The sequence below is a fragment of the Bufo bufo genome, chromosome 7 (genome assembly GCF_905171765.1).
Source record: "Bufo bufo chromosome 7, aBufBuf1.1, whole genome shotgun sequence".
Taxonomy (NCBI): Eukaryota; Metazoa; Chordata; class Amphibia; order Anura; family Bufonidae; genus Bufo; species Bufo bufo.
This window is the reverse complement of record NC_053395.1, coordinates 45,528,517-45,553,406: the sequence shown is the minus strand read 5'-3', so window position 1 is coordinate 45,553,406 and position 24,890 is coordinate 45,528,517. Positions and strand designations below refer to the sequence as shown.

The following is a 24,890-nucleotide window of genomic DNA, read 5'->3' as shown; positions in this document are numbered from 1 at the left end:
GGCCCATTGCCGTTACTCTGCACTTTGATTGACAGGGCCAGGCAGTGTAAATGTGATTATGACCGTTTCTGTCAATCAAAGTGCCGCGATTTGCGAACCGCAAAACACACCACGGTTTTGTGCATGAGGCCTTAGGCCTCTCATGCACACGACAGTTATTTTTCTCGGCCTCCGTTCCGTTTTTTTGCGGATAGGATGGAGACCCATTCATTTCAATGGGTCAGCAAAAAAATGCTGATAGTTCATCCGTTTGAGTTCCACGTCCGTTGTCCGTGTTTCCCTTCAGCAAAAAAAATAGTGCATGTCCTACTTTTTTCACATTTGCGGACAAGGATAGGCATTTATTACAAGGGATCTGTGGAAAAAAAAGGATCCTCCAAAAAAAACGGATGCCGCATTCGTTTATTTTTGGCGGACGCACAATTTGCGGACGCAAAAAAAACCTGTTGTGTGCATGAGGCCTTAGGGTACTTTCACACTTGCGTTTTTCTTTTCCGGCACTGAGTTCCGTCACAGGGGCTCTATACCGGAAAAGAACTAATCAGTTTTATCCCCATAGATTCTGAATCGAGAGTAAGGCTACTTTCACACTAGCGTTCGGAGCGGATCCGTCTGATGTTTCATCAGACGGATCCGCTCCGATAATGCAGACGTTCGCATCCGTTCAGAACGGATGCGTCTGCATTAAAACTTAGAAAATTTTCTAAGTGTGAAAGTTGTCTGAGCGGATCCGTTCAGACTTTACATTGAAAGTCAATGGGGAACGGATCCGCTTGAAGATTGAGCCATATTGTGTCATCTTCAAGCGGATCCGTCCCCATTGACTTCCATTATAAGTCTGGACGGATCCGCTCGCCTCCGCACGGCCAGGCGGACACCCGAACGCTGCAAGCAGCGTTCAGGTGTCCGCTCACTGAGCGGAGCGGAGGCTGAACGCTGGCAGGCGGATGCATTCTCAGTGGATCCGCCTCCACTGAGAATGCATTGGGGCCAGACGGATGCGTTCGGGACCGCTCGTGAGCCCCTTCAAACGGAGCGCACGAGCGGACACCCGAACGCTAGTGTGAAAGTAGCCTAATCCGTTCAGTTTGCATCAGGATGTCTTCAGTTCAGTCGTTTTGACTGATCAGGCAAAAGATAAAACCACAGCATGCTACAGTTTTATCTCCGGCCAAAAAAACTGAAGACTTGCCTGAATGCCGGATCCAGCATTTTTCCCCATAGGAATGTATTAGTGCCGGATCCGGCATTCAAAATACCGGAATGCCGGATCCGTCCCTCCGGTCTGCGCATGCGCAGACCGGTAAAAATGTGAAAAAAGATACAACACGGATCCATCTGTCCGCATGACAAGCGGAGGACGGATCCGTTATTGCAATGCATTTGTGAGATGGAACCACATCCGGATCCGTCTCACAAATGCTTTCAGTCACATCCAGATCGGCAGATCCGGCGTGCAGTTCCGACGACGGAACTGCCCGCTGAATCACACTGACACAAGTGTGAAAATAGCCATAGTCTGTGAAAAACCACTGACAGAACATGGATAACACGGATGTGTGGTAAAAAAAAACGGATCTCAGACAGAAATGGCTCAAACTGATGACAACTGATGCAACAGGATCCGTTTTGTTACAGGATCCTGTTTTTTTTCTCTCTCTCTTCTTCTGACGGTTTAGAAAAGCAAAAAGCTAAACGGTGATGTGAATGCACCCTAAGGGCTCATGCACATGAACGTATTTACTTTCAGTGTCCGTTCCGGTTTTTTTGCAGACCGTATGCGGAACCATGCATTTCAATGGGTCCGCAAGAAAAACTGAAGTTACTCCATGTCATTTCAGTTTTTTGCCGCCCCATTGAAGTGAATGGTTCAGGCAGCAAAAGAAAACAGAACAGACACGGAAGAAAAATACGTTTGTGTGCATGAGCCCTAAACGGATAGATTTTTCTTAGCCGATTTGAAAAATTCTTCAGAAGTGACATGTTATTTCTTGGATCTCATTGTGGATTTCATAGAAGTCAATGGGGAGGCAGAGGAACCTCAACCAAATACTCTTCTTAGGCGTCGTTCACATCACCCTTCAGCCTTTCCGTTTTCCTACTCCGTTTAGGAGCAGGAGAACGGAAAGGACGGAGAAGGCACATAACTGAGCCTAAGGACCCCATAGACTATAATGGGGTCCGTTATGTTTCCGCTCAGAAGATGATTTTGGAGCGGAGACAAAAGTTGTGCATGCATATTTTCGGTCTGCATCCGATCCGCATTTTTTGCAGATCTTTTGTGAACCCATTGAATTTCAACGGGGCCGCAAAAGATGTGGAGAGCACATTGTGGAGGTCATTTCTGAACATTTTTAAGCCAGTTCTTGGTGTAAAAATAATGCAAGAACCCCTTTTTGTACTGCATTCAACACATAGAAGTGTCAAGGGTGCGACAGGGGCCGGGACTTCAGCCCACACAAATTTACTAAGGCCGCCTGCACACGACCGTATGGCTTTTTCAGTGTTCTGCGGCCCGTTTTTGTGTTTCCGTTTCCGTTCTGTTTTTCCGTTCCGTTTTTCCGTATGGCATATACAGTATACAGTAATTACATAGTTTAAAAATAGGCCTGGGCAAAAAATTTTCAATAGATGGTTCCACAAAAAACTGAACGGATACGGAAGACATACGGAGTACATTCCGTATGTGTTCCTATTTTTTTGCGGACTCATTGACTTGAATGGAGCCACGGAACGTGATTTGCGGGCAATAATCGGACATGTTCTATCTTTCAACGGAATGGAAATACGGAAACAGAATGCATACGGAGTACATTCCGTTTTTTTTGCGGATCCATAGAAATGAATGGTTCCGTATACGGAACGCAAAAAACGACCCGTAAACGGAAAAAAACAAAAACGTCGTGTGCAGGAGGCCTAATATTTACACCTGGAAACAGGTGTGAATGTTGGAGAATAACTACTCCAGCCAGGGACTGGTCTAGTTTTTCCACCAGGCGCACGGACTGCTGAAGATGCGCCTAATTTATGAGGAGACGCACATAAATTAGTTGCATCTTCCATCTGGAAAGCCAGAGCAAACGAGAAGTAAGGCGAGGGCTACACGGTAACATATAGGGTACAACTACACTGCACCATGTGTCACGCAACATATTTTGTACCGCTAGTCTATGGTGTCGCACTGTTGCACAAATATCCAACCTGAATGGATTTTTTGCGGTCGCAGTGTGACACTATAGACTAGCATTACAAAATATGTCGTGCGACACATGTTTTTGTGTAACCCTAGCTTAAAAGGCAGGGTCATAAAAAGACCCCCATTGTGCAAAGGACGCCCACAAATGTGGTGATAATCAATTAATTGGGATAAATGGGGTGTGAGCTAATTATTTGCAGCCACCTGAAGTATATATAGATGCCTGAGGAGGGCGCCACCATGTGTCCAGTGGGAGGCTGGAGTTTTAGTTTGTGCTGATGGGGCTCTGTGGTACAGGCACTAATGTGCCCACATTTTGGAGAAAACCTTTTGTGATGAGGTAGCGATATGTTGTCATAACCAATGTGTTGAGGGGTAGTTGTAGTAACTGTATTTTTATAGGATTTAGTTCAGTCTCATGATTTTTATTTTATTTTTTCCTTTCTTCTCTAGGATTTTACTTGTATGTCTTCTGTTTGTCTTGTCTGATGCTGTGCAGGTGAAGGATTTCCCAGGTTAGTAATGTCTTTTTAGATTGTTGCATTTGCTGTAATTGGATGTGGTTTGTACAGGCTAACCCTTAGGGCACATGCACACAGCAGTGTAGTTTAGGCCTCATGCACATGACCGTTCTGTTTTTTGTGGATCTGCAAAAAAACGGAAGCCGCCTGTGTGCCTTCTGCAATTTTGCAGAATGGGTGGCCCATTGTAGAAATGCCTATTGTCTGCAAAATGGATAAGAATAGGACATGCACCAAAACATTTAATTATTTTAAAGGCTCACAAACACAATAGGTGTTTGGTCCACATCATGCTCCCATTGTCCGTGGGGAAACCACTGAGTGAACAATGCATTAAATGAAGGGGCACATTTATTCGCAGTTTTTTTTTTTTTAGATTTCAAATTAAACTAGCTTATTTGATTCAGCAGTTGAATTGGACTGTATTAGTCTGACCTCTGGTGGTTTCAGTTAGACAGGTTCATATTCACTTAGACTGGTCTAATTTTTTTGCACATTGAAAAGTTGTATGTCTGCAGGAAAGTGCAACACTTAATTGCTGAAGAGGTGAAGAAAACTACGCCAGCCAGGGAGTAGAAATTAGACAAATTCAGGCGCAAAAAAAAGCGTACCTACATAAATCGCATAAGTCTTAAAAGTTAAACTTCAGAATTGGTCTATAAAAAAATCCAAATAGGCATTTTTGCTAGATCGTCAGTGATCAGCAAAAAGTCCTCCGTTCTGATAATACAACCACATGCATCTGTTATGGATGCATCCAATTGTATTATCTCTAAAATTGCCATGACAGATCGCTCTAAAACCATTGTAAGTCAATAGGGGACGGAGATGCCACAGAATGGCATATGTTCTGTTTTGTCCCTATTGACAATGAATGGGGACCAAACGGGAGCGTTTCCCCCGTTGAGATCCTGTGACGGATTTTTCCGCCCATAATTCCTCAGTGCATCTGTGAGTCCTGAATATGCTGCCCACAGTGTAATTGACAGCCTTCTGTTATACTGTTACAGGGGGTGCTGTCAGTCATTCTGTGGGTGGCGTGATCAGGACTGTCTGTCCTTAGAATCCTGTTGGGCTTTAACTTTTATTTAAATCCTGAACCAAATCATATAAATCTATGTCCCAGAGCTCACAGTAAGTTTCTGTGCTTTATGAATATGGATTATTACCAGGGGTGGCCTGAACCCTACAGGGAAACTTCCTGGTGGACTGATGCCCAGGGGGCCATCTGAGCCCTTATCACGGCCCCTGTCCAGGTTGATGCTGTCAATATTAATGTAGGAGTATCAGACGCTGCTTCACCTGGCCTGTGGCCACAGGTGCCCTCCTGAATTCAACTGCATTGTTGTCCTCGGGACAGTGATGCACTTGAATACCGCAGCTAGGGTGGTGATATTTTGTGCTGCACTGTGGTATTTGGTTCTGCAGGGGAGGTATCTTGTGCTGCGCTACAGTATTGCTGGCCCTGCCTAGTTGTATTGTCCCATCTTTACTTGTGTTGCCCCCACCTTCTGTCAATTTGGACTCCTACAACATGGGGCCACTTTTAGGTTTCCATGGCCACTAAGTTCCCAGTCCACCCCTGCTTTAATACAGTTGAACAGATACAAGCTTTGTGATTGGCTTAACCAGTTGCATGTGCGCTTCAAAACTGTCAAGTGACACTGCAAGTAAGCTTTTTTTTTTTTTTTTTTTTTTTTTTTTTATAAATTGTGGCCTTTTGCCACTTTAAGCAAAAAACTGATGGTTCACCACTTGGGTTGAGTAAACTCTGCCCACACTTCTCATCTAAGGCTGGTAAAATTTACTAGGGTTCTTTCTAGATTTTGCATGGTACACATTTGTGTAAATGGTTGTCCGTGGATGGAAGATACATATGTTGGGTAATAGAAGATTGATACCATATTGATATATTATCAGTTAATGGATGGAAGAAGGTCTCAGGAGGACCTTGGTCCAGAGTTCAACACACTTTTGTGCTGTTTCTGCTTTGGCCAATTGGTGGGACAGCCTATGATCCACTTATTTCAGACCTTTTGTTATAAAACTACAAAACTAGACAGGTTGGATAACTATTACTTTCCATGTAAGCAGCTGGAAGTGCTTATATATAAAAAAAAAAATACTTTCCAAACTGTTTTGTTCTAGGATCTACTTTTTGTCTGGACGGTGAGATCCAAATAAAGAAGCCTAAAGATGTTCCTTGGCGTACATGGCAGGGTCTTCATGTTATAGGTAGGTAGCTGTGCATTATAGGTGATGACCAATTGAAGGAAAGGTTCTTGCATACATCATACTGTGCTATGGTAGAAGTTGGATTTTGTAGACACTTCCACTAACTTATCCCTAACCTATTTTGCCGGACAGATTCATCTGGATTTGAAGTGGATGCCTGTCAGATCCTTCCTGAAGGCAGTTTGCTGACTATACCTGAGAAATGTATCAATCATGAGGTACTACTGTCATTATACTGGCACGTACATCTTTGCTGTTGCCGCGTAAATCTCCATTAGGGTCCTCTGTTGCAGGTGGGACAGAATAATGAAGCATGCTGTACCGTCTCAATCCTGTGCTCTGATGGAAATCAACAGACCCTTTATCAGTGGGTTCTGATGGGTGCCATTGGTTTGTGATGGATCCATCACTTCTGTGTTTTTTTGGGGGGAGGGGGGCAGTTGAGACTCCACTTGCATCTGTCAACTTCATGTATGGTCTGCTTTAACAAAGTTGATGGACTGATCCACTTGGACAAGAATATAATTAAGTGTGTGAACTCGGGTTTCTAGCCTTTAGATGTAAACCAGGATCTTGTAAGGTGGTCAAGGGATCCCTTTTTAAAAGGGTCTGTTAGCAGTTCTAACCATGCTGATCTGCTGACAGCACTAGGTAGGGGCTGAGGAGAATAGGGAAAACATAGTTGTTGGGCATAGTGAAAATTAGTGCAGTTTTATTCTGTTCCTTAAAAGGGTTGGCCCGTCTCGTTCATTGGGGGCAATTGGGGCATATCCTGGTGAATGTGTGGTAAGTGTAGGTCCCCATAGCAGGACTAGGGTTGTCATGATACTAACATTTTGATTCAACCAAAAAGTATTGCAATATTCAATACCACGCAAAAGAAAAATACAACTCCAGAAAAGCCATTCTGCATTTTAGGGAACATCTGGCCCATAATACAGGGTGGGCCATTTATATGGATACACCTTAATAAAATGGGAATGGTTGGTGATATTAACTTCCTGTTTGTGGCACATTAGTATATGTGAGGGGGGAAACTTTTCAAGATGGGTGGTGACCATGGCGGCCATTTTGAATCCAACTTTAGTTTTTTCTATAGGAAGAGGGTCATGTGACACATCAAACTTATTGGGAATTTCACAAAAAAAACAATTGGTTTTAACGTAACTTTATTCTTGAGTTATTTTACAAGTTTCTGACCACTTATAAAATCTGTTCAATGTGCTGCCCATTGTGTTGGATTGTCAATGCAACCCTCTTCTCCCACTCTTCACACACTGATGGCAACACCACAGGAGAAATGCTAGCACAGGCTTCCAGTATCCGTAGTTTCAGGTGCTGCACATCTCGTATCTTCACAGCATAGACAATTTCCTTCAGATGACCCCAAAGATAAAAGTCTAAGGGGGTCAGATCGGGAGACCTTGGGGGGCCATTCAACTGGCCCACGACGACCAATCCACTTTCCAGGAAACTGTTTATCTAGGAATGCTCGGACCTGACACCAATAATATGGTGGTGCCCCATCATGCTGGAAAAACTCAGGGAACGTGCCAGCTTCAGTGCATAAAGAGGGAAACACATCATGTAGCAATTTCGCATATCCAGTGGCCTTGAGGTTTCCATTGATTAAGAATGGCCCCACTATATTTGTACCCCATATACCACACCATACAATTTTTTATTTTTTGTTCCAACAGTCTTGGAGGGATCTATCCAATGTGGGTTAGTGTCAGACCAATAGCAGTGGTTTTGTTAACTTCACCATTCACATAAAAGTTTGCCTCATCACTGAACAAAATCTTCTGCGTAAACCTAGGGTCCTGTTCCAATTTTTTTTTGCCCATTCTGCAAATTCAGTGCGCCGATCTGGGTCATCCTCGTTAAGACGCTGCAGTAGCTGGAGTTTGTAAGGGTGCCATTTGTGAGTAGCTAATATCCGCCAAAGGGATGTTCGACTAATGCCACTCTCCAGTGACATGCGGCGAGTGCTACGCTGTGGGCTCTTGCTGAATGAAGCTAGGACAGCCACTGATGTTTCTTCATTAGACAGATTTCATGCGTCCACATTTTGGCAAATCCAACACTGAACCAGTTTTACGAAACTTAGCAAGCAGTTTGCTAACTGTAGCATGGGAGATGAGTGGTCTCGTAGGGTGTCTTGCATTGAAATCTGCTGCAATGACCCGGTTACTGCGTTCACCAGACCAACACAATTTCTATCCGCTCCTCATGTTAACCTTGGCGACATGTCAATGGCTGTAAACAAAAACTTGTAAATAACTCATGAAAGAATAAAGTCACGTTAAAACCAAGCACACCATTGTTTTTCGTGTGAAATTCCCAATAAGTTTGTCACATGACCCTCTTCCTATTGAAAAAACAAAAGTTGGATTCAAAATGGCCACCGTTGTCACCACCCATCTTGAAAAGTTTCCCCCCTCACATATACTAATGTGCCACAAACAGGAAGTTAATATCACCAACCATTCCCATTTTATTAAGGTGTATCCATATAAATGGCCCACCCTGTAGAACAGTTCTATTATATAATTTATTTATTTTAACTTTTTCGGATGTGTTTAGTTTATGTAAAATTGAGAGAGGTTTTTTTAAATAAGGATTAGCCACTTTTCACCCCAACAGAGCCCTATTAGGGTGAATAGGATTTTACCGTCTCTGCTGCCCTGGGCTTTGTGCACACAGCAGCAGGTAGCTTGCCATGGATGGCTTTAGTAGCATCCTGGCTGGCATGTAACCGATCAGTGCCCCACAATTTCACTGCTGAGGCTCTGATCGGAAGCTGCTACTGCCACCAATCAAAATACTTGGGGTGGGGGGGTGGCCAGTGCACCACTAATGATTAACACCTAAATACAAATATAGGTGGTGTAATACAGCAGGCACCCAGCCTCAATGACGGGGATCTCGCCGAACCTTGTCACTCATGTGCCACAATCTGTGTTGATCACGGCACCTGAGGGGTTGTTTGGTGGGATTGCCATTCCCTGTCATTGAGACCAGGTGCCAGCTGTGATACACCTGCTGCCTACATTTGTATTTACGGGTTAATTATGCCAACAGCCCCCCCCACCCCTCAGTATTATGTTCATTGGTGGCAGCTTCACAGCCCCTCCCCTTAATCTTTCATTAGTGGCAGTGATTGCCACATCAGTGGGGAGGGAGGTTCTTTCCCCCCTCAGTCTAGCACAGCCTAGTATTGGAAAATCCCGGTATCAAAAGCTTGATACCCAGTGCAATCCTAAGTGCGACATACACCACAACAGAGCATGCAAAGTGAAGGAGAGTGGTCTGCACATGCGCAGCCACCCTCTATTTAATTCTATGGGAGACCTGAGAATAGCTGAGTGGCGCACTTGGCTATTTTCTGCTGTCCCATAGAAAGAAATGGAGGGGCATAGTCTGCTCTCCTTCACATTGGACTCTATTCTAGAGAGGTGTAAGTCCCAGAGTGGGACCCATACCAATCAGACATTGGAACATATCCTAGTGATGTGCCTCAATGTATGAGATGGGTGGGCCCTTTTAAGTGCCCAGGGAGCTAAGTGTCACTGAAGTACCCTTAGGGGAGGGGTTGTAAAGCAATTCATTGCAGACATCCTGTCAATGAAACTCTGCCTCCTGGGCATGTAAGGAGCAGAAACTAGAGTAAACGTTCATAATTGCAGTACTCAAAGTAGGCCTGTTCTGCTCCTCTCCTTAACAGTCATTGTCCTTTCAGTTGAGTGCTGCGCCTTCAAAAGGAAGCTTTATTCTGTTTTCTTTCAGACTGGAAGACGGGTTGCACATCTTTCCTTGAGGGATTCAGTGGGGAATAACGTGGTCTTCCAAATATCTTGCAAAGATGAACAAGCTGACTCTGAATACATGGAACCAGTTATACGGTGTACTCCGGAATACATGGAAGTAAACTGATCTATTTGATTATAGCACAAAGTCCATATATTGAGTGGCCCTTTTGGAGATCTTTGAAAACTGGTGCAAAAGAAAAATGGAGTAGTTGCCCAAGTCAAGAAGTTCTGATACCTTCTCCCCCCCCCCCAATTAAGATATAATTTTCTTTAGACGTGGAGGTCCTGGCTGGGCATGCTTTATTTGACCAGAACTTGGATATCCCAACTCCTGAGCCCCATGGAAATAAATAAAATTATGTTGGCAGTTGCATTAAACTGGTAGAAAGATGACTGACTGTCAAATCTTATTTTGTTCTAGGCTACAATATCAAGGAAGCTGTCTGGCTTTGACGAGGAGGTAGGATTTGTGACTTTCAGTGGGTAAATATGGACAAGTTACACACAGTTGCAACTTGTCTAATGCTTCACTCACTCTTGATGTACATCTACATACTATTGAACTGCATGTAGAAAATATACAGTGGCAGCAAAGTCATAAAATTTTCAGAAGCCATCCACATGCTTCGGAACCGGCATGATGGGCCCTACCAGGCAGTATGCTTGGTTCAATACGGTTGATTCTGGTGACAACCTCTTTAAATGTCAACTTGTGTTGCAGAATTCACCCTTGGTCACAGATTCATATTGTAATGGCTGCAGATTTCACCCTCAACAAAAAATGCTCCAGTTGGTGTAACTTTTGCCACTGCAGAGTTCTAGAACAAAATCGGACCCTCCCATGTGTATGTAGCCTTAGGGTATGGCCACACCGTTGGGTTTCCTGACTGAGTTGCCAAAATCAGTAGTGAATCGTAAAAGAATTTGGGACAGATTTAGAATTTTTTATTTTTTTTATTGCTCCTGTAGGGTTTCATCAGTAAACCACAACCTCCTGCATCCACATGGACCATTGGAATTGATGATGGCACGCTTGTCAAACTCAATTTGCAAACTGCCAAGGGACTTGGATATGACCTAACTAGTAATGAAACTTCCCTGACAATCCGTGTCAAAGTAAAGGCCTTTGGAATTCAAGAACTCACTGTAAGTCTAATCCTACCAGAGACCTACAGTAGATGGGAACAGAAGTACAAAATGCTTTCTGACTGTTCTTAATCCTTAGTCACAAGGACAGAAGTTTTACAGTGGGAACATCGCGCTGATCCAGGAAAGGCAAAACCCAAAGATTAGAGTTGATGTGAAACTGATCTGCGCTACGGGTAAGGGCTGTCTACACTTTAGATTATTTTAGGCCATGAATCCCTCAAGGGTATGAGCTTTTGGATTTCTGTAGGGCTAAACAAAAAATTTTTGACCTAGGACCTCCTGCATGCAATAAAACCCACATGACTCTATCAATGCCTAATTTTGGTGGCGTTCTCCAGTATATTCAAATTGGCAATAAACTGGTGGAATTGACTACATATGCACTTAAAGAAGAAGGGATAACACTAGACACGGGAAGTGGTGTCCAGCTGAGCTTTGAACTAGCTAAACTGCAGGTATGGGAAAACAATGTAAGACTGGTTCTGATAGTGACACTTACTTGGCTATTATACATGCTATGTGACGCTGCTTCCACACAGGTTGTTACTGCTCCTAACCAGCAATCTTACTATTTGCGATCTCTCACACTGGTGTTCCTTATTGATGAACTGACTGTACCAATGAACTTAAATCTTCAGTGTGTCCTTGAAAGTCCTCCCTGTAAGTGATCTGTGTTTATTTTATTTTATCCCCCCCCCCCTTTTCACAAGCTGTTCTGGACTATAATCTGAACCTTTAAACTAACAATGTTTCTTGACCAGTTAACTTCGAGTGCACACCAGATGGGTTTATGATGTTTGAAGTCCTAGCAACGCTCACCAAACCTAACTTGGATTTAAATACCGTCACTGTAAGAGATCGCAGTTGCCAGCCGCAAGAAAAGACTAGTAACAGAATTTATTTTAAATTTGCTCTAAATACATGTGGAACTACGGAAAAAGTAAGCTCCGTTTTATTACTTCTGTGTAATGTGTCTTGAGTTGGAGACCTAAAATTGTCCCACTGCCTAAGAAAACACTTAGTTATTGTCTGTCATCCCATACTGGGTTCTGTACAAATCAAAATGCATTTGGAACCCTAGCCCTTCCTGTACTGACACTTGCGAGGGTAGTTCTAGATTTGTATGGAACTCGTTGTGCATGACCACTGCTCAGACTGCTGCACTTCATTTAGGAGAACCAGGAGATTTGCAAATGTGACCTGAATTAAATGGTATCTGGCCATGCCATATCTTCATTATGAATCTCCTAATGGCCAATCTCTGTCCAGAATTGTATTTCCAGGATTGAACATTTGCTCCTATACCCTGAAATCACAGCTTCATAACTACTTATAACTGGCTGAGGGTCTACTGATCAGTAATCACATAATACCAGGAGTACAGCTCAGCAGACCCATGGTCAGACAGGAACACACAGCATGATGCTGTGAGTTCGGGGCAGAGGAAGTGTTCAGTCCAGGAAATGTAGATGTCACATGAAGTTTCCTGGACTTGAAGGTGGGTCATTTATGGCTCCCTATTCCAGGTTTTGGTGTAGTCACCCCGTTTTGTGACTTGTTAAACTTCTGTGCACCTAAATTGAGCTACATGCAACATTTTTATGCCACCCTCAGGGGCTGGAGTAGACTAAGCTAGTTGCATGGACTGGCAGTTTATTTATGACTAGGGTGGCACAGGATGTGGTATGGCATAAAATGCCAGTACTTGGTAAATGACCCCCCAATAAGTCTGAGCTTTTCTTGGAGAACCTGCTGCACATTCTAGAGCAGAAGGAGTTGAGCAAATTGCATCTTTGTGGGAAGATTCAGCAAAACTGAGTTCGATTGTACCCAGCTTTCAGTCCCTGAGACAAACCATATCTGTACAGACTTCTATCTCTGATGCCTAATGGGCCATCTTGAGCCAAAAAGCAGACTTGATTACATAAAATTACAACTTGTTGCTCTTTTCCCACAACGTTATCTGTTTGCTCAGCTCCTTCTGCTCTAGAACATGCTGCTTGCAGAGTGCTCTGCATTTTATGGTGACAGTTCCTCTTTAAAATGCAGTACAGCAGATGACCGTTCATTTCGCTGCTCCCCCATACCATGTTTTAGACTAAAACCTATTGTCTGTTGTGGTCTAATTGTATAGCATGTGTGTTTTTGATAGCCTGTATAGTTAGAATAACACTATACTTCAGAATGTAGGTGGAAAATTACTTTATGAAAATGAAGTCAGTGCCCTCTGGAAGGATCTACCACGAAGGAATATCTCAAGAGATAGTGAACTAAGGTATTGTGCAAGTAAATGAAGCGGTTCTTACTGACCTTTTTGGGGTATTCTAGTTAAGTTGTCCTCTATCCATAAGATAGGGGATAACCATTAGCAGTAGGACCCCCCCCCCACCGATCTGTTACCCACCAGTGATCACGACAAGCCCCCTGAAGATGGAGTGGCTGGTCGCACATGCGTGTGGCTGCCCTATTATATACCGGTGTTCCAGAGTACAGTGCTCAACTATCTCTGGAACTCCCATAGAAATGAATAGAGCAGCCACTCTGTTCTTTTCAGGGGGCTACAGGCCCCTGTTCTCATGATCTGTGGAGGTCCCAGAGGTCAGACCCTCACCAATTCAATAGTTATCCCCTAAACTGTGAAGGGGCAATTTTTTTTATTTTTTTGGGGGGGGGGGGGGGGGGGGGGGGGAAGAATCTTCCTTTGATAGTCTGCTGAACTGAGCAGTGTAAAGGGGCCTTAAGGAATCGGTAACTTGTGTTGAAGCTGGCACTTTTGCCTCTTTGTATACATACAGTATTTACTGTGTTTTTTTTTTTCTTTACAGAGAGACAATCCGGTGTTTCTATAATGGCTCTGACTCTAAACCTATTAATGTAAGTGTGGTCACACCACCACCACCAGTGTCTTCCAGAAATGATGGCCCCCTCTTAATTGTGATGAGTGTCTACCCAGGTATGGTATTAAAAAGGTGCGTATCTTCATTCCTTTACATGCCCTACATGCTAACATTTCTTTCAGATATCTCTTACCAGACACCCTACAGTGATGATCAGTATCCAATTCTGAAGACCTTGCGTGATCCGATCTTCTTGGAAGTGCAGGTTTTAAATCGCAACGATCCAAACATTGAACTGGTTTTAGATGACTGCTGGGCAACAATGTCACAAGACCCAGAAGCTTTACCCCAGTGGAATGTTGTAGTTGATGGGTATGTACTTGGACATTCTGCAATTCAGGTTTGCAGACTGGAGAAGGGTAGGTTCACAGCTCCACTATAGTGGTTATTTTCTGGCAGAAAGCAGGCATTTGGCCTCTGCCATTATGTTTGGGCATCTGGATTGTTTGGGCATCTGGATATGGTGACTTCAGTAGCTTGTTTCTCTGCTGGAACTGAATACCGGATAACTTTAGCAGAGATGTGAACCGACCCTGAAGCAAAGGTTTTATTTTAACTTTAATAATTTGGTTAGTATTTTGTATTAGTAACTGTAGGACAAAATTAGGAGTAGAACCTGCTAAGGAAAAACTAGGATAGGAAGACGTGGACCCATTCCTAGTTTTGGCTTGAAAATACATCTATGTGAAAGTGGCCAAAGATGTAGACAATACGCTCTAGTTTTCTGCTAAGAACTGCACTAGTTGACAAAGCAGTGTTCTGTCACCATTGCTTAAGAAACCACCACAACTAAAATGGCTTTCTATTACCGAGCCTGGCTTGGCTAAATGGATTGGGCTGGGGGATAAGGAAAGGTGCGTGAATCTCCAACTACCCTGGATAATGCTGTTTTTATTTTCTCAGATGCCAAGAGAGTCATGATAGCTATCTTACAGTCTTTCATCCTGTTAATAATGTGCCACTAGCTACATACCGCAAACGTTTTGAAGTGAAAGCCTTTGCTTTTATGCAGGGTGGTCAACTATCAACCAACTTTGTGAGTATTGCTTGACAACTACCTTGTATGTTAAAAAATGCCACTTGGCTTTGGTCCTAATATAAAGTATTAATGTGACTTGTATCTAGTGCAGGTGGAAGAAACCTGAATCTCAAACATTCATGCAACTGAGTAAAATGTGAAGGGCTAGGTTTGGATCTGAAACTCGCTGGCTTAATAATGTTAGATGTTGTAACCTGTCTGGTGCAACGGTTTGTGAGGACATCCTGTGCTGGTCACTAAGTGGGTGTGGGTTGCTAGGAAAGACCTGATTTGGCAGGGAAGGTGCATGGCCTAAGGTGTGCCACAATCTTGGCATAACGGTCAGACTAGCTCAGCCAAGAGTTGGTATAAAGTTGATCAGTGTCTAGCCATGCACCATATTCCTCCAGCCTGAGTAACTGAACTCTGTAGGTCTAAACAGCTGGTGTACATGTCTACAGGATTAGTACATATCTGTCTTTTGTCACTGGAATACAAATTATTTTTTTATTGTCTTCTAGAGTATATTCACACAAACATGTTTTGCAGCCTGTAAATTGTGGGTACCAGTTGTGCGTGCCGTATTTTACGGACAATTATACCATGTCGCATTGTCCGCAATTTCGCACAATAGGCATTTCTATTTTTGTGGGGCCGCAGAACAGAACTACAGGTGCTGACAGCAGTGTGCTGTCCGCATCTCTTGCAGCCCCATTAAAATGAAAGGGTCCTCACCTGTTCCAGAAAACTTTGGACCCTGAAGGATTTTCTAGTTTGTGTCCACATTACGAAGTTAGTGACCTTCATAAATTTTTAATGTATTTCTTGTATTTAATGTTCTGGGCTGTGGTCACATAACCATGCAGCTCTTATTTCCGCTGTCCATGGGAGTGTCATAGCAGCGGCAGTAATAGGGGAGTGTCTATAACCAGCTGGATGGGAGGAGCAATAAACTAGCTGGGTGTTGGAAGAGGTGCTTGAAGTGAGTCGTGGGTTTGGTTGGATACAGGAACAAAGTGTTAAATAGAGTGATTTGGATTACACGGGGGAGAATGTAGTTGCTTACCTAATTACAAGAGCATATGTTAAAAACCATAGTAATCCTGGAAGACACTTTAAGAATCATTACGGCTGTGTCAAAAAAAATCAGGTTTTTTGCACCATTGATGTTCTGAGGTTGGCTGGAGGATGGCACATGGCTAGTCACTTTGTCTAACTTTCTACAAACTATTGGCTGGCTTAGTTTGCAATAGTCTTGTGCCAGGATTGTGGTGCACAATGTTGGCTTAGCCCACACTCCCTTTGTTAAGCCACCCCTGAATGAACTAGGTACAGAGGTTTTTTTTCCCTTAAGTGTGCCAACCTGCACAATTGTAGCTTGTAACATGGAGGTGCACTTGTACTAGATGTAGGCCTTTGTGTGAACACCTTCCATGGTGAGTGCACTGGCATGAGTTCTTTATTTCATACTGATTTCCTGACTAGTCTTTTTTGCTTTTAAGGTCTACTTCCACTGCCGTGCCATTATATGTGACATCACTTCCCCAGACTCGTCACTCTGTTCAAAGAGGTGTCCCCCATCCAGAAAAAGAAGGGGTAAGTGCTTATATATTTGTCCTATCTAGGACTGGTAAAGATTTGTTTTCTATTTCCTCCTCAGACAGCATACGTTGAGGGCGATGACTCTTCTCCAACCAGGTAGGGACAGGAAGAATAAAATTGGACCCTCAGTTATCTTCAGTGTCTTCCTGTTCCTTCCAGGTGGGGAGAGGTAGTCTCTCATGGCAATGCTGCAAGACCACTCAGGGGCAGGCAGACCTAAGTGGGAAGCCTGTTCCACATGCATGCAGCCCTAGCCTCTATAGAGTACCTGGAGTTCCTGGCCTGGTCCATGGCAGGATCAAGGTCTGTCTCACTGGAGGTGGGTGCCAGCAGCAAGAGCCCATGTGATACCTGAACACTGAGTCCCTCCAGCTAAGGTACATTACCCCCCCCCCCCCCCTTCCTTCCTGGCTAACACATGGGTCCAGATCTGGCAGGGATATGTCTGAACATGCCTTGGCACCTAGGCATGTGGTTTCCTGCTGTGGCTTCCTCCTGTGGCCACACTCTGCACCCCAGAGCTATTTAAGGAGCGCCGATTAAGGCGATTGTTTTCCCCCTCCCTGCATCTGTGGTGATAGAAGGCTCACACAAAACAAAGGCAGCTTCTAAGATTAGAAAGGGTGCTAAATTTCCTAAATCCTCTAAGCAAGTTATGCCTAAAATTTACTGGGAATATTAAGGATATTGCTCCTTCCCTGAAGGAAGAATTGAGGAAGGTTATGAAGCAGATACATTCAGCACTTTCCAGTTGCACTTTGAACCTGCTCCTTATTCTAGTGAGTAAAGAATTGCTTGCTCTGACTTCCTCAGATTTCAATTCTGAGGCTGATACTGCTCATTCAGATGTATTGTCTGGATCTGTTTCTGAATTTAAGTTTTTTTATTCTCCTTGGAAGGTACTAAGGAGCTAATTAAGGGAATTGGAACCTCTGAATTTTCTCATCTCATAGATCAGTTCAAGATGAAATGTTTAGTGGATTGTAACAGTGTTCCCTGTCCGCAAAAATGTACATGCTTTAATTAAAAGGGAATGGAAAGTACTTGACAAAACTTTTCATTCCCAGAACCATTAAACGTAGACTTACGTTTAGTGAGGAAGATGAAATATTACTAACTCTGTGCCCTAAGATGTATCTTTGACCAAGTTGGTAAAAAATAGTAAAGCTCTATCCTTAAAGGATCCCATGAATGAAAGGTGGATGCCTGCCTTAGGAGATCTTGGGATTCGGCAGCTGCATTATTTAAACCAAATCTTGCCACAACCTCTAAGATCTTTGCAAAATGATTGTCGGCAGTTCCGTGCATTGGGGACCACAATGGGTCTGGGCAACGGCGGTGTGCATGAGCCTTTGCTCTTTAAGGCTACTTGCACATGACAGTGAAAAACAAACATTTAACGGCCATCCTATGTCCATTTTAAGACCAATGGTAGTCTATGGGGTTATTCACATGGCTTTCTTTTATGGTTAGTGAAAAGCAGACATCAACAAATAAAACATGTTCTAGCTTGTCAGTTTTTTCACTTACAGGTTGCCCCATACAATTGAATAGGTCTGGTTTTAACAGTTTTTCAGACATCAGTGAAAAACGTCTGTTAATGTGTGATTTTAGCATAAGGCAGTAGATTTTCTGACGTGACTGCAGAATCTGTAAGACTGCTAGATCAACTGCTCACTGTTTCAGTTAAGTCACTGGCCCAAGATGTTAACTAAAATTGTTTTAATGTTCCCTTTCACAGTGAGATATTTGGCTAGGATCTAGAAAAAGTCCTTGAAGGCTTCTAATACAAGTAAATGCTTCCCACTGGAGGAGGAAATGGAAAGGTTTTTTGGCCTGAAAAGTCCCAAAACAAACAAGAGGTTTATTGTTCAACCCCAAAAATGCAGAACCCTCTAAACAATGACGCCAAAAACGAGGTTGGGGAAGGTTAAGGTTTTTTCAGGGAAATTAGGAAACATTACATCAAATCTGTGGATGGTTGAGATCCTAAAAGTAGGCTATGGCATTTCTTTTCATCACCCCCCTCCTTTAAATATTTTTCAAATCGCACCAATTAAAGTTGGAAAGACCTTTCAGAACTTACATCTAAATGCGATTGTTCGTATACCACAACACCAAATAGAAATGGGGTACTATTCCAGTGTTCTTGGTGGATCACTTGAGGAGGCTGAACGTCATCATAGTCCATTTAGACAACCTGCTAATAGGGAGCTCGGCATTTTTAGAAAACAATGTATTTTAGACCTTCCAGTTACTGTATCAGCTAGGATAGTTAAACTGGGAGAAGTCTAGTCCATGCCCTACCCAACGGGTAAAAGGTTAGTGTCTAAGGTGTCTGTTTTCTTGGAACAGTCCTGCTTGGTCAGGGAAGCCATGTCTCTTAGGATCCCTAACTGCCTGTATTCCTGCAGTCAAATGGGCCCAGTTCTCAGGTGACTCAAAAGTTGTTACTGGAGAGCTGGGACAAGGACCAGAACACCTTGGGAAAACTTTTTTTTTTTTTTTTTTTTTTTTAATATATTCTCCAGCTGGTAAGAATCCCTAGCCTGGTGGCTCAAGACTTGGTAACTAACTACAGACACAAGTCATTGGGGCTGGGGTGTGCCTTGCCTGCAACTCTGTACAGGAACAGTGTTCAGTTCTGCATGACTGATTTTCCTCAAACCAAAGAACTTCTGCTAGTTTGGGAAGAGCTAAAAGGGTGGTCGGAGCTATCAGGGAAAGATGTACAAATGCAATCGGAAAACACTAGTAGGATACCAGAATTAACAGGGAGGAACTAAGTGTGATCCTGGGCTAAATAACAAATTATTTTCCTGGGTAGAGAATCACCTGAGATCTTTGTCAGCAGTTCACTTGAAGGACCATCTAAGCGAAACAGCTGACTATCTGAGCACAGTTTAACTCCAGTCATGGGAGTAGTCTGCACAGGGAGGTTTTCACTCAGATCTGTCACTCCCAGATGGAAGTTTTGTGAGGAAGCAAACAGATCTAAGGTGTGGTGTTTCCCCCCCCCCCCCCCCTTTCTGAATCCTAACAAGGGGAATGCTGGGGCGGATGCACTTAACCAGAGGTGGAATTTTCCCCTCTCATATGCATTCCCTCTTCCACTAGTTCAAGAGTGCTTAAAAAATTTGGCAAGAAGGCTCATTTCTAATAGCCCCCTTATTGCCAAAGAAATCGTGGTATCCTCTTCTAAAATTTTTTATCCATTCTCAGTCCTTGGGTCCTTCCTTGGTGGACAGACCTAAGCCAGAGACCAGTCTTCCATCCCTATGCAGAAACTCTACACCTTAGCGGCATGGAATTTATAAAACATTAAGATCTAAAGGTCTTTCAGATTCTATAACATTATGGTGGCTAGTAGGAAGGAATCTACTTCCAAAAATTCTAACGTTTGGAGGAGATTCTGCTCCTGGTGTTGAATCTAAATTGTCCCAAGACTTTTCCATTGAGGTGGTTTTGGGGTTTCTACAATCAGGATTTGAAAGGTCTTTGATCTTGGTGCTGAAACGAACTTTTGGCATATTGGTCCAGTTATTGATATAAAGATTGCAGACCAGCCATGGGTAGTTGGGTTCTTTAAAGGAGCAGATAAGTTGTATTCCACTCTTGGACCCCTTGTACCTCCAAGGGACCTCAACCTGGTGTTGGGCCTCGGTCTCCATTTGAACCACTCTGTAATTTCTTAGTTTTTTACTCTTAAAACTGCTAGTTGCTATTACATGTATGAGGTTCAGGCTCTGAAGATGGTCTGGGAAAACGCTGAAAAAATGTTCCACAAGATTGTTTTGTTTCGATACTACTTTTGTACTTTTGGTAGAAAAGATGTAAGTTTTCAGACAGGAGGAAATCTGTCCCCTTTCTGCAAACATCCAAAAATTTTAGGGGGAAGAGATTTTAATTCTCTTTGTGAAACGTGTCGTCCTCAAATACCTGGTGACCACTTTGATTTTCAAGAGACAAACAAGGGGCAAAAGGTTCAATTGCCAGACTTGTTAAAAAGCAATTTGAGGCCTACAAAGTTTTGAATGAATAACCTCGTTTTTAAGGCGCATTCTACCAGATCAGTCACAACTTCTTGGGCTGAGACGGCGGATGCATCTATTGAACAAATCTGTAGCGCACTACAGAGTAGATATCGTTGCAGGTTAGGACTTGGCAGGAAAGTACTGCAGGCTATTGTCCCACCCTAAAAGTAGTTGTTTGTTTAAATCTCATGGTATGCCGTTGTGGAGGATGAAATTGAAAAACTGGATAACACTTACCGGTTAATTACAATTTGCCTATGAATTTCTAAGTTGTATAGATTTAGAAAATGTATTGGTTTGAGTAATTGGTGATAAGACTCTCTAGGCTCAGTCCAGAAAGACACTGGGGGGAACTGGAGGAGGGTCTAATTTTACTCTTCCTGTCCCTATCTGGATGGAGGGTCATTTCTCATGGAATGTCATGGGGATTCATGAAAAGGAAAGTGTAATAGTTTTTGTCCCCACACCTCTAAGGAATGCCAGTTGTCCATGTACTCTAGGTGGTATTGCAGCTAATAACCAGGGCCGCTGATAGGCCAGTACAGCTGGCCCAGTTGTACCGGGCCCGGCTGGCAGGGGGGCCCGGGCTGCCGACTCCCGAGCCATTTTAATTTTTTTGCTGTCAGTGGGCTGGCTCCAGTAACAGCAGGCAGTGTGGGGGCGGCGCTCACTCACTGACGTCACACGCCTGCTCCTCCCACTAGGCGGCGCAGGCGCGTGACGTCAGTGAGTGAGCGCTGCCGCCCGCACTTGTTACTGGAGGGTGGAGGGAGGAGGCAGGAGCTGAATGTAAGGTAGTATTTTAGTAAAGAGATGAGCGCTGTGCCTGTGCTAAAATTAAAGTTACTGTCTGCAGCCTGCACGGCTGCACCGATTTATTAATGTATACTACTGTGAGTGGCGGGGGGGGGATCTATATGGATGACGTCATGACGGCACTGTTATAGGGAGGGCGGGGGATCCGTGGATGGCACTGTTATGGGGGGGGGGGGTCTGTCATGTGGATGACACTTATGGGGGGGATCTGTGGATGGCACAATTATGGAGGGGGATCTGTGGATGACACTGTTATGGTGGGGATCTGTGGATGACACTGTTATGGGGGATCTGTGGATGACACTGTTATGGGGGGATCTGTGGATGGCACTGTTATGGAGGGGTATCTGTGGATGACACATAGCATAAGATGCTATATACGGTATGTGTCATCCACAGATCCCCTCCATAACAGTGCCATCCACAGATCCCCTCCATGACAGTGCCATCCACAGATCCCCTCCATAACAGTGCCATCCACAGATCCCCTCCATAACAGTGCCATCCACAGATCCCCTCTATAACAGTGCCATCCACAGATCCCCTCTATAACAGTGCCATCCACAGATCCCCTCTATAACAGTGCCATCCACAGATCCCCTCTATAACAGTGCCATCCACAGATCCCCTCTATAACAGTGCCATCCACAGATCCCCTCTATAACAGTGCCATCCACAGATCCCCTCCATAACAGTGCCATCCACAGATCCCCTCCATAACAGTGCCATCCACAGATCCCCTCCATAACAGTGCCATCCACAGATCCCCTCCATAACAGTGCCATCCACAGATCCCCTCCATAACAGTGCCATCCACAGATCCCCTCCATAACAGTGCCATCCACAGATCCCCCCATAAGTGCCATCCACAGATCCCCCCATAAGTGTCATCCACATTACTTATGTTTTTTTTGGATAATAAAACTTATAACTGGCTGGAGAAAAATAAATATCACTTGTAGACAAATCTGCATGTTTCAAGGCGGCGTCTGGGGAGGGGCCAAGGGCGGGGCCAGGGGTGTGGCTGAAGGAGGGATCAGGGGGTGGAGCTGAAGGGGGCCCCGTCATGTATGCTGTACAGGGCCCCATGATTTCTATCAGCGGCCCTGCTAATAACCATTCAAGTCTATGGACAGTGGTATACCTACAATGGAGGCAGACCATGTGACTGCTATGGGGCCCAGAGGGAGGGGGCCCACACACTTGCTCTTCTCTTCCCTGTGTGAAGACTGAATTTTCATACCACTGCCACTAGGGGAGCTCAATGCAAAGATTACAGCTTCCATGGTAGCAGTATTTAATTCCTTTTCACTGAGCTCCCTCTAGTGGTGGCTTCAGGCAGCTAGCTTTGTAACAGAAGAGAAACAGAACATTATCTGTATTTTGTTAGATTTCAGGTGTAAATACATTGACAAATATGGGGGTCAGAATGAGCAGCATATATTTGAAGCACCTGTTCCACGATTTCCAACACAAGTCAGATAGTGAGGCAAAATGCAACTTTTTGAAATTAGTTTTTATATTTGAAATTTCTTCCACTTTTTAAAAACTAAGTTGTCAAATCTGGTACGTTGCATATGTTCTGCATGGACTGGGAGTTATTGACGCATGTACAGTGGGCCCATACTAAGTTTTGCCATGTGGGCCGTAACTGCAATACCAGACAAATGCATCAAGATGTAGTGCAGTTGCCTTTTATCTAAAGACATGAGGTGGTAGTGGGTATAACTATGCTGACTAGTGTTTTTTTTTTTTTTTTTTTCTTTAGATGAGCTCTTCCTGCACAGACACTCAACCTTGGCTAGTCCTCCTGGTCCTGTCTTGCTGTTAGAATCTGAGGCCTCCCTGACTTCTGAAGGTAAGATCTTGCCCTGTACTCTGTCCCAACCTTCTAAATAAGAACAAGTGGTAACTTTTCCTTTCGTCTAGATGAGCAAGATGTTATAACGCAAGTGACCATTGGAGTCCTACCTGCCTTCGCCCTGGTTGCTGTGGTTGCCTTAGTTGCTGTGTTCATAAACCTCAAATGCAAACCAAAATCTTGAGCTCCAAGCACTTTTTGGAATAAATATTAAAAAAACCAACTTGTGTCCTCTGCAAATGTGTATGTAAGATCGTGCCCCCTAATGTTTACCCAGCAGGAATAGCTGAGAAGGAGATGCTTAATATCTACACAACCCTGCTACTGTGTAAGTTGTACATTGTCACAGCTTTCATTTGATTTGTATTTTGGAAAAGTCCTGGTGGTATTTGACTTGGCCTACTGTGTAGGCTAACTGGTAAGATACAGGCCAATGGAGTACACTGTAAAAAGTGTACCTGCTATAAATCTTTGCATTGAAATGATGGAGGACATGTGTCCTTATAGCCTCCAATCTACACAGTTGGCAGCAGTCTTGAATTTGCTAGGACGGTCACTAAATTTCACAGGCAGCCCAGGTGTAGGGACCACCCATAAATAGGTGGTCCATGTAGGTTTAGGAGCCTTCCCAGTCCAGGGCTTTCAGGTCCCAAGGTTGCCAACTTCAATTTTAGCATGTCAGTCGAACACTGTATATGCTCCGTGTGTACATCTGGTGTTTCACTGCATACAATAAGTGGAGGCCATAACTGGGTAGACCATGAGTTAATGGACTGCAGCTTTTTCACAGTAACTTCTTTAAAGAGGGTTCCATCAATTTCTTAGCAAGTACCCAGCCTGCGCCTTGAAATGGAAAATTCATATTTGCCTGTTCCCCACTGCTACAGTCCTTTACACTGTAGCCATCAACTGGTCCCAACACTTGTGGCCACAAGCAGCATATCGCCACTGATGCCAGTCATTAGCTATGGCAGTGCATGTCACTATGCACTGCCAGAACATTGTGGGGACTGGAATATTGACACAATGGAGGAATATGTAAAAATCTTCACTCTCGGGGTACAGGCTGCAGAAACTTGCTAAGCACTACCAGAAACCCCCCCCCCCCCCCCCCCCCCAACAAAGCCTCAATTGGTAGAACAAAGAATTGATGCTCTTGTGTGCCACTGTCTCCTATATGCTTTGTGGACTGCATAACAAAGCTGATCACCACCAACCAGGTCTTGTGCTGCCAACTACTTGTTCTGACATTCACTCTACAATCTGGCTAAAGCTGCCTCTCCTGCTCCTGGCCTGGTCCTTCTCGCAAGGATTTAGAGAAACCATGGTCACGAACCACCTCCAAAGGCCCATTTACATGGGCTGACCTTGCAGGCATTTATTCAGAAATGAACCTTTCAGTTTAGAACTGCCTGCTAATAAGAGGATGTGAGGTGTCATCTCCTTTGTGGGGGACTACTTATTGCTTCCCCCCCCCCCCTTCCTATACAGATTCATTATTTCTGGGCATCTAATTCTGGCTTACACAGCATCCTCTACTGATCAGAATCAATGATTTAGATGACTGATTTAGAAATGCCTTCATGTTATCAGCAAATGTTTGCTTGTTCACCGGATAATCGGGGACACCTTTACAGAGCACTATTGAGCATTCCCATTAATGTTCCTTCCAATAAATACCCTGATCATTGGCCTCTGTTAACGGGCCTTAAGATCTTGCAATATGTATAAATGTTTGTACGGAGTGCT

At 43.9% G+C, this 24,890-nt stretch overlaps 1 protein-coding gene across 1 annotated transcript; it reads left to right on the top strand.

Annotated features, from left to right (window-relative positions):
- The first annotated feature begins 3,531 nt into the window (after positions 1-3,531).
- ZP2 (zona pellucida glycoprotein 2) lies at positions 3,532-23,325 on the top strand. The gene is made up of 18 exons (XM_040441433.1): positions 3,532-3,536; positions 3,650-3,711; positions 5,866-5,952; positions 6,085-6,170; positions 9,742-9,879; positions 10,186-10,233; positions 10,734-10,910; positions 10,990-11,086; positions 11,187-11,368; positions 11,453-11,573; positions 11,675-11,853; positions 13,097-13,188; positions 13,739-13,866; positions 13,933-14,122; positions 14,714-14,846; positions 16,331-16,424; positions 23,049-23,138; positions 23,210-23,325. The coding sequence occupies exons 1-18, from the start codon at positions 3,532-3,534 to the stop codon at positions 23,323-23,325; spliced, it is 2,025 nt and encodes a 674-aa protein (XP_040297367.1).
- The last annotated feature ends 1,565 nt before the right edge of the window (positions 23,326-24,890 follow it).

What these genes read in the sequence shown, in the direction of transcription:
- ZP2 (XM_040441433.1), top strand. An exon ending in TTGACGAGGAGGTAGGATTT is followed by an intron (nt 10,234 to 10,733) that starts GTGACTTTCAGT and finishes TTGCTCCTGTAG; the next exon opens with GGTTTCATCAGTAAACCACA. An exon ending in CATGTGGAACTACGGAAAAA is followed by an intron (nt 11,854 to 13,096) that starts GTAAGCTCCGTT and finishes ACTATACTTCAG; the next exon opens with AATGTAGGTGGAAAATTACT.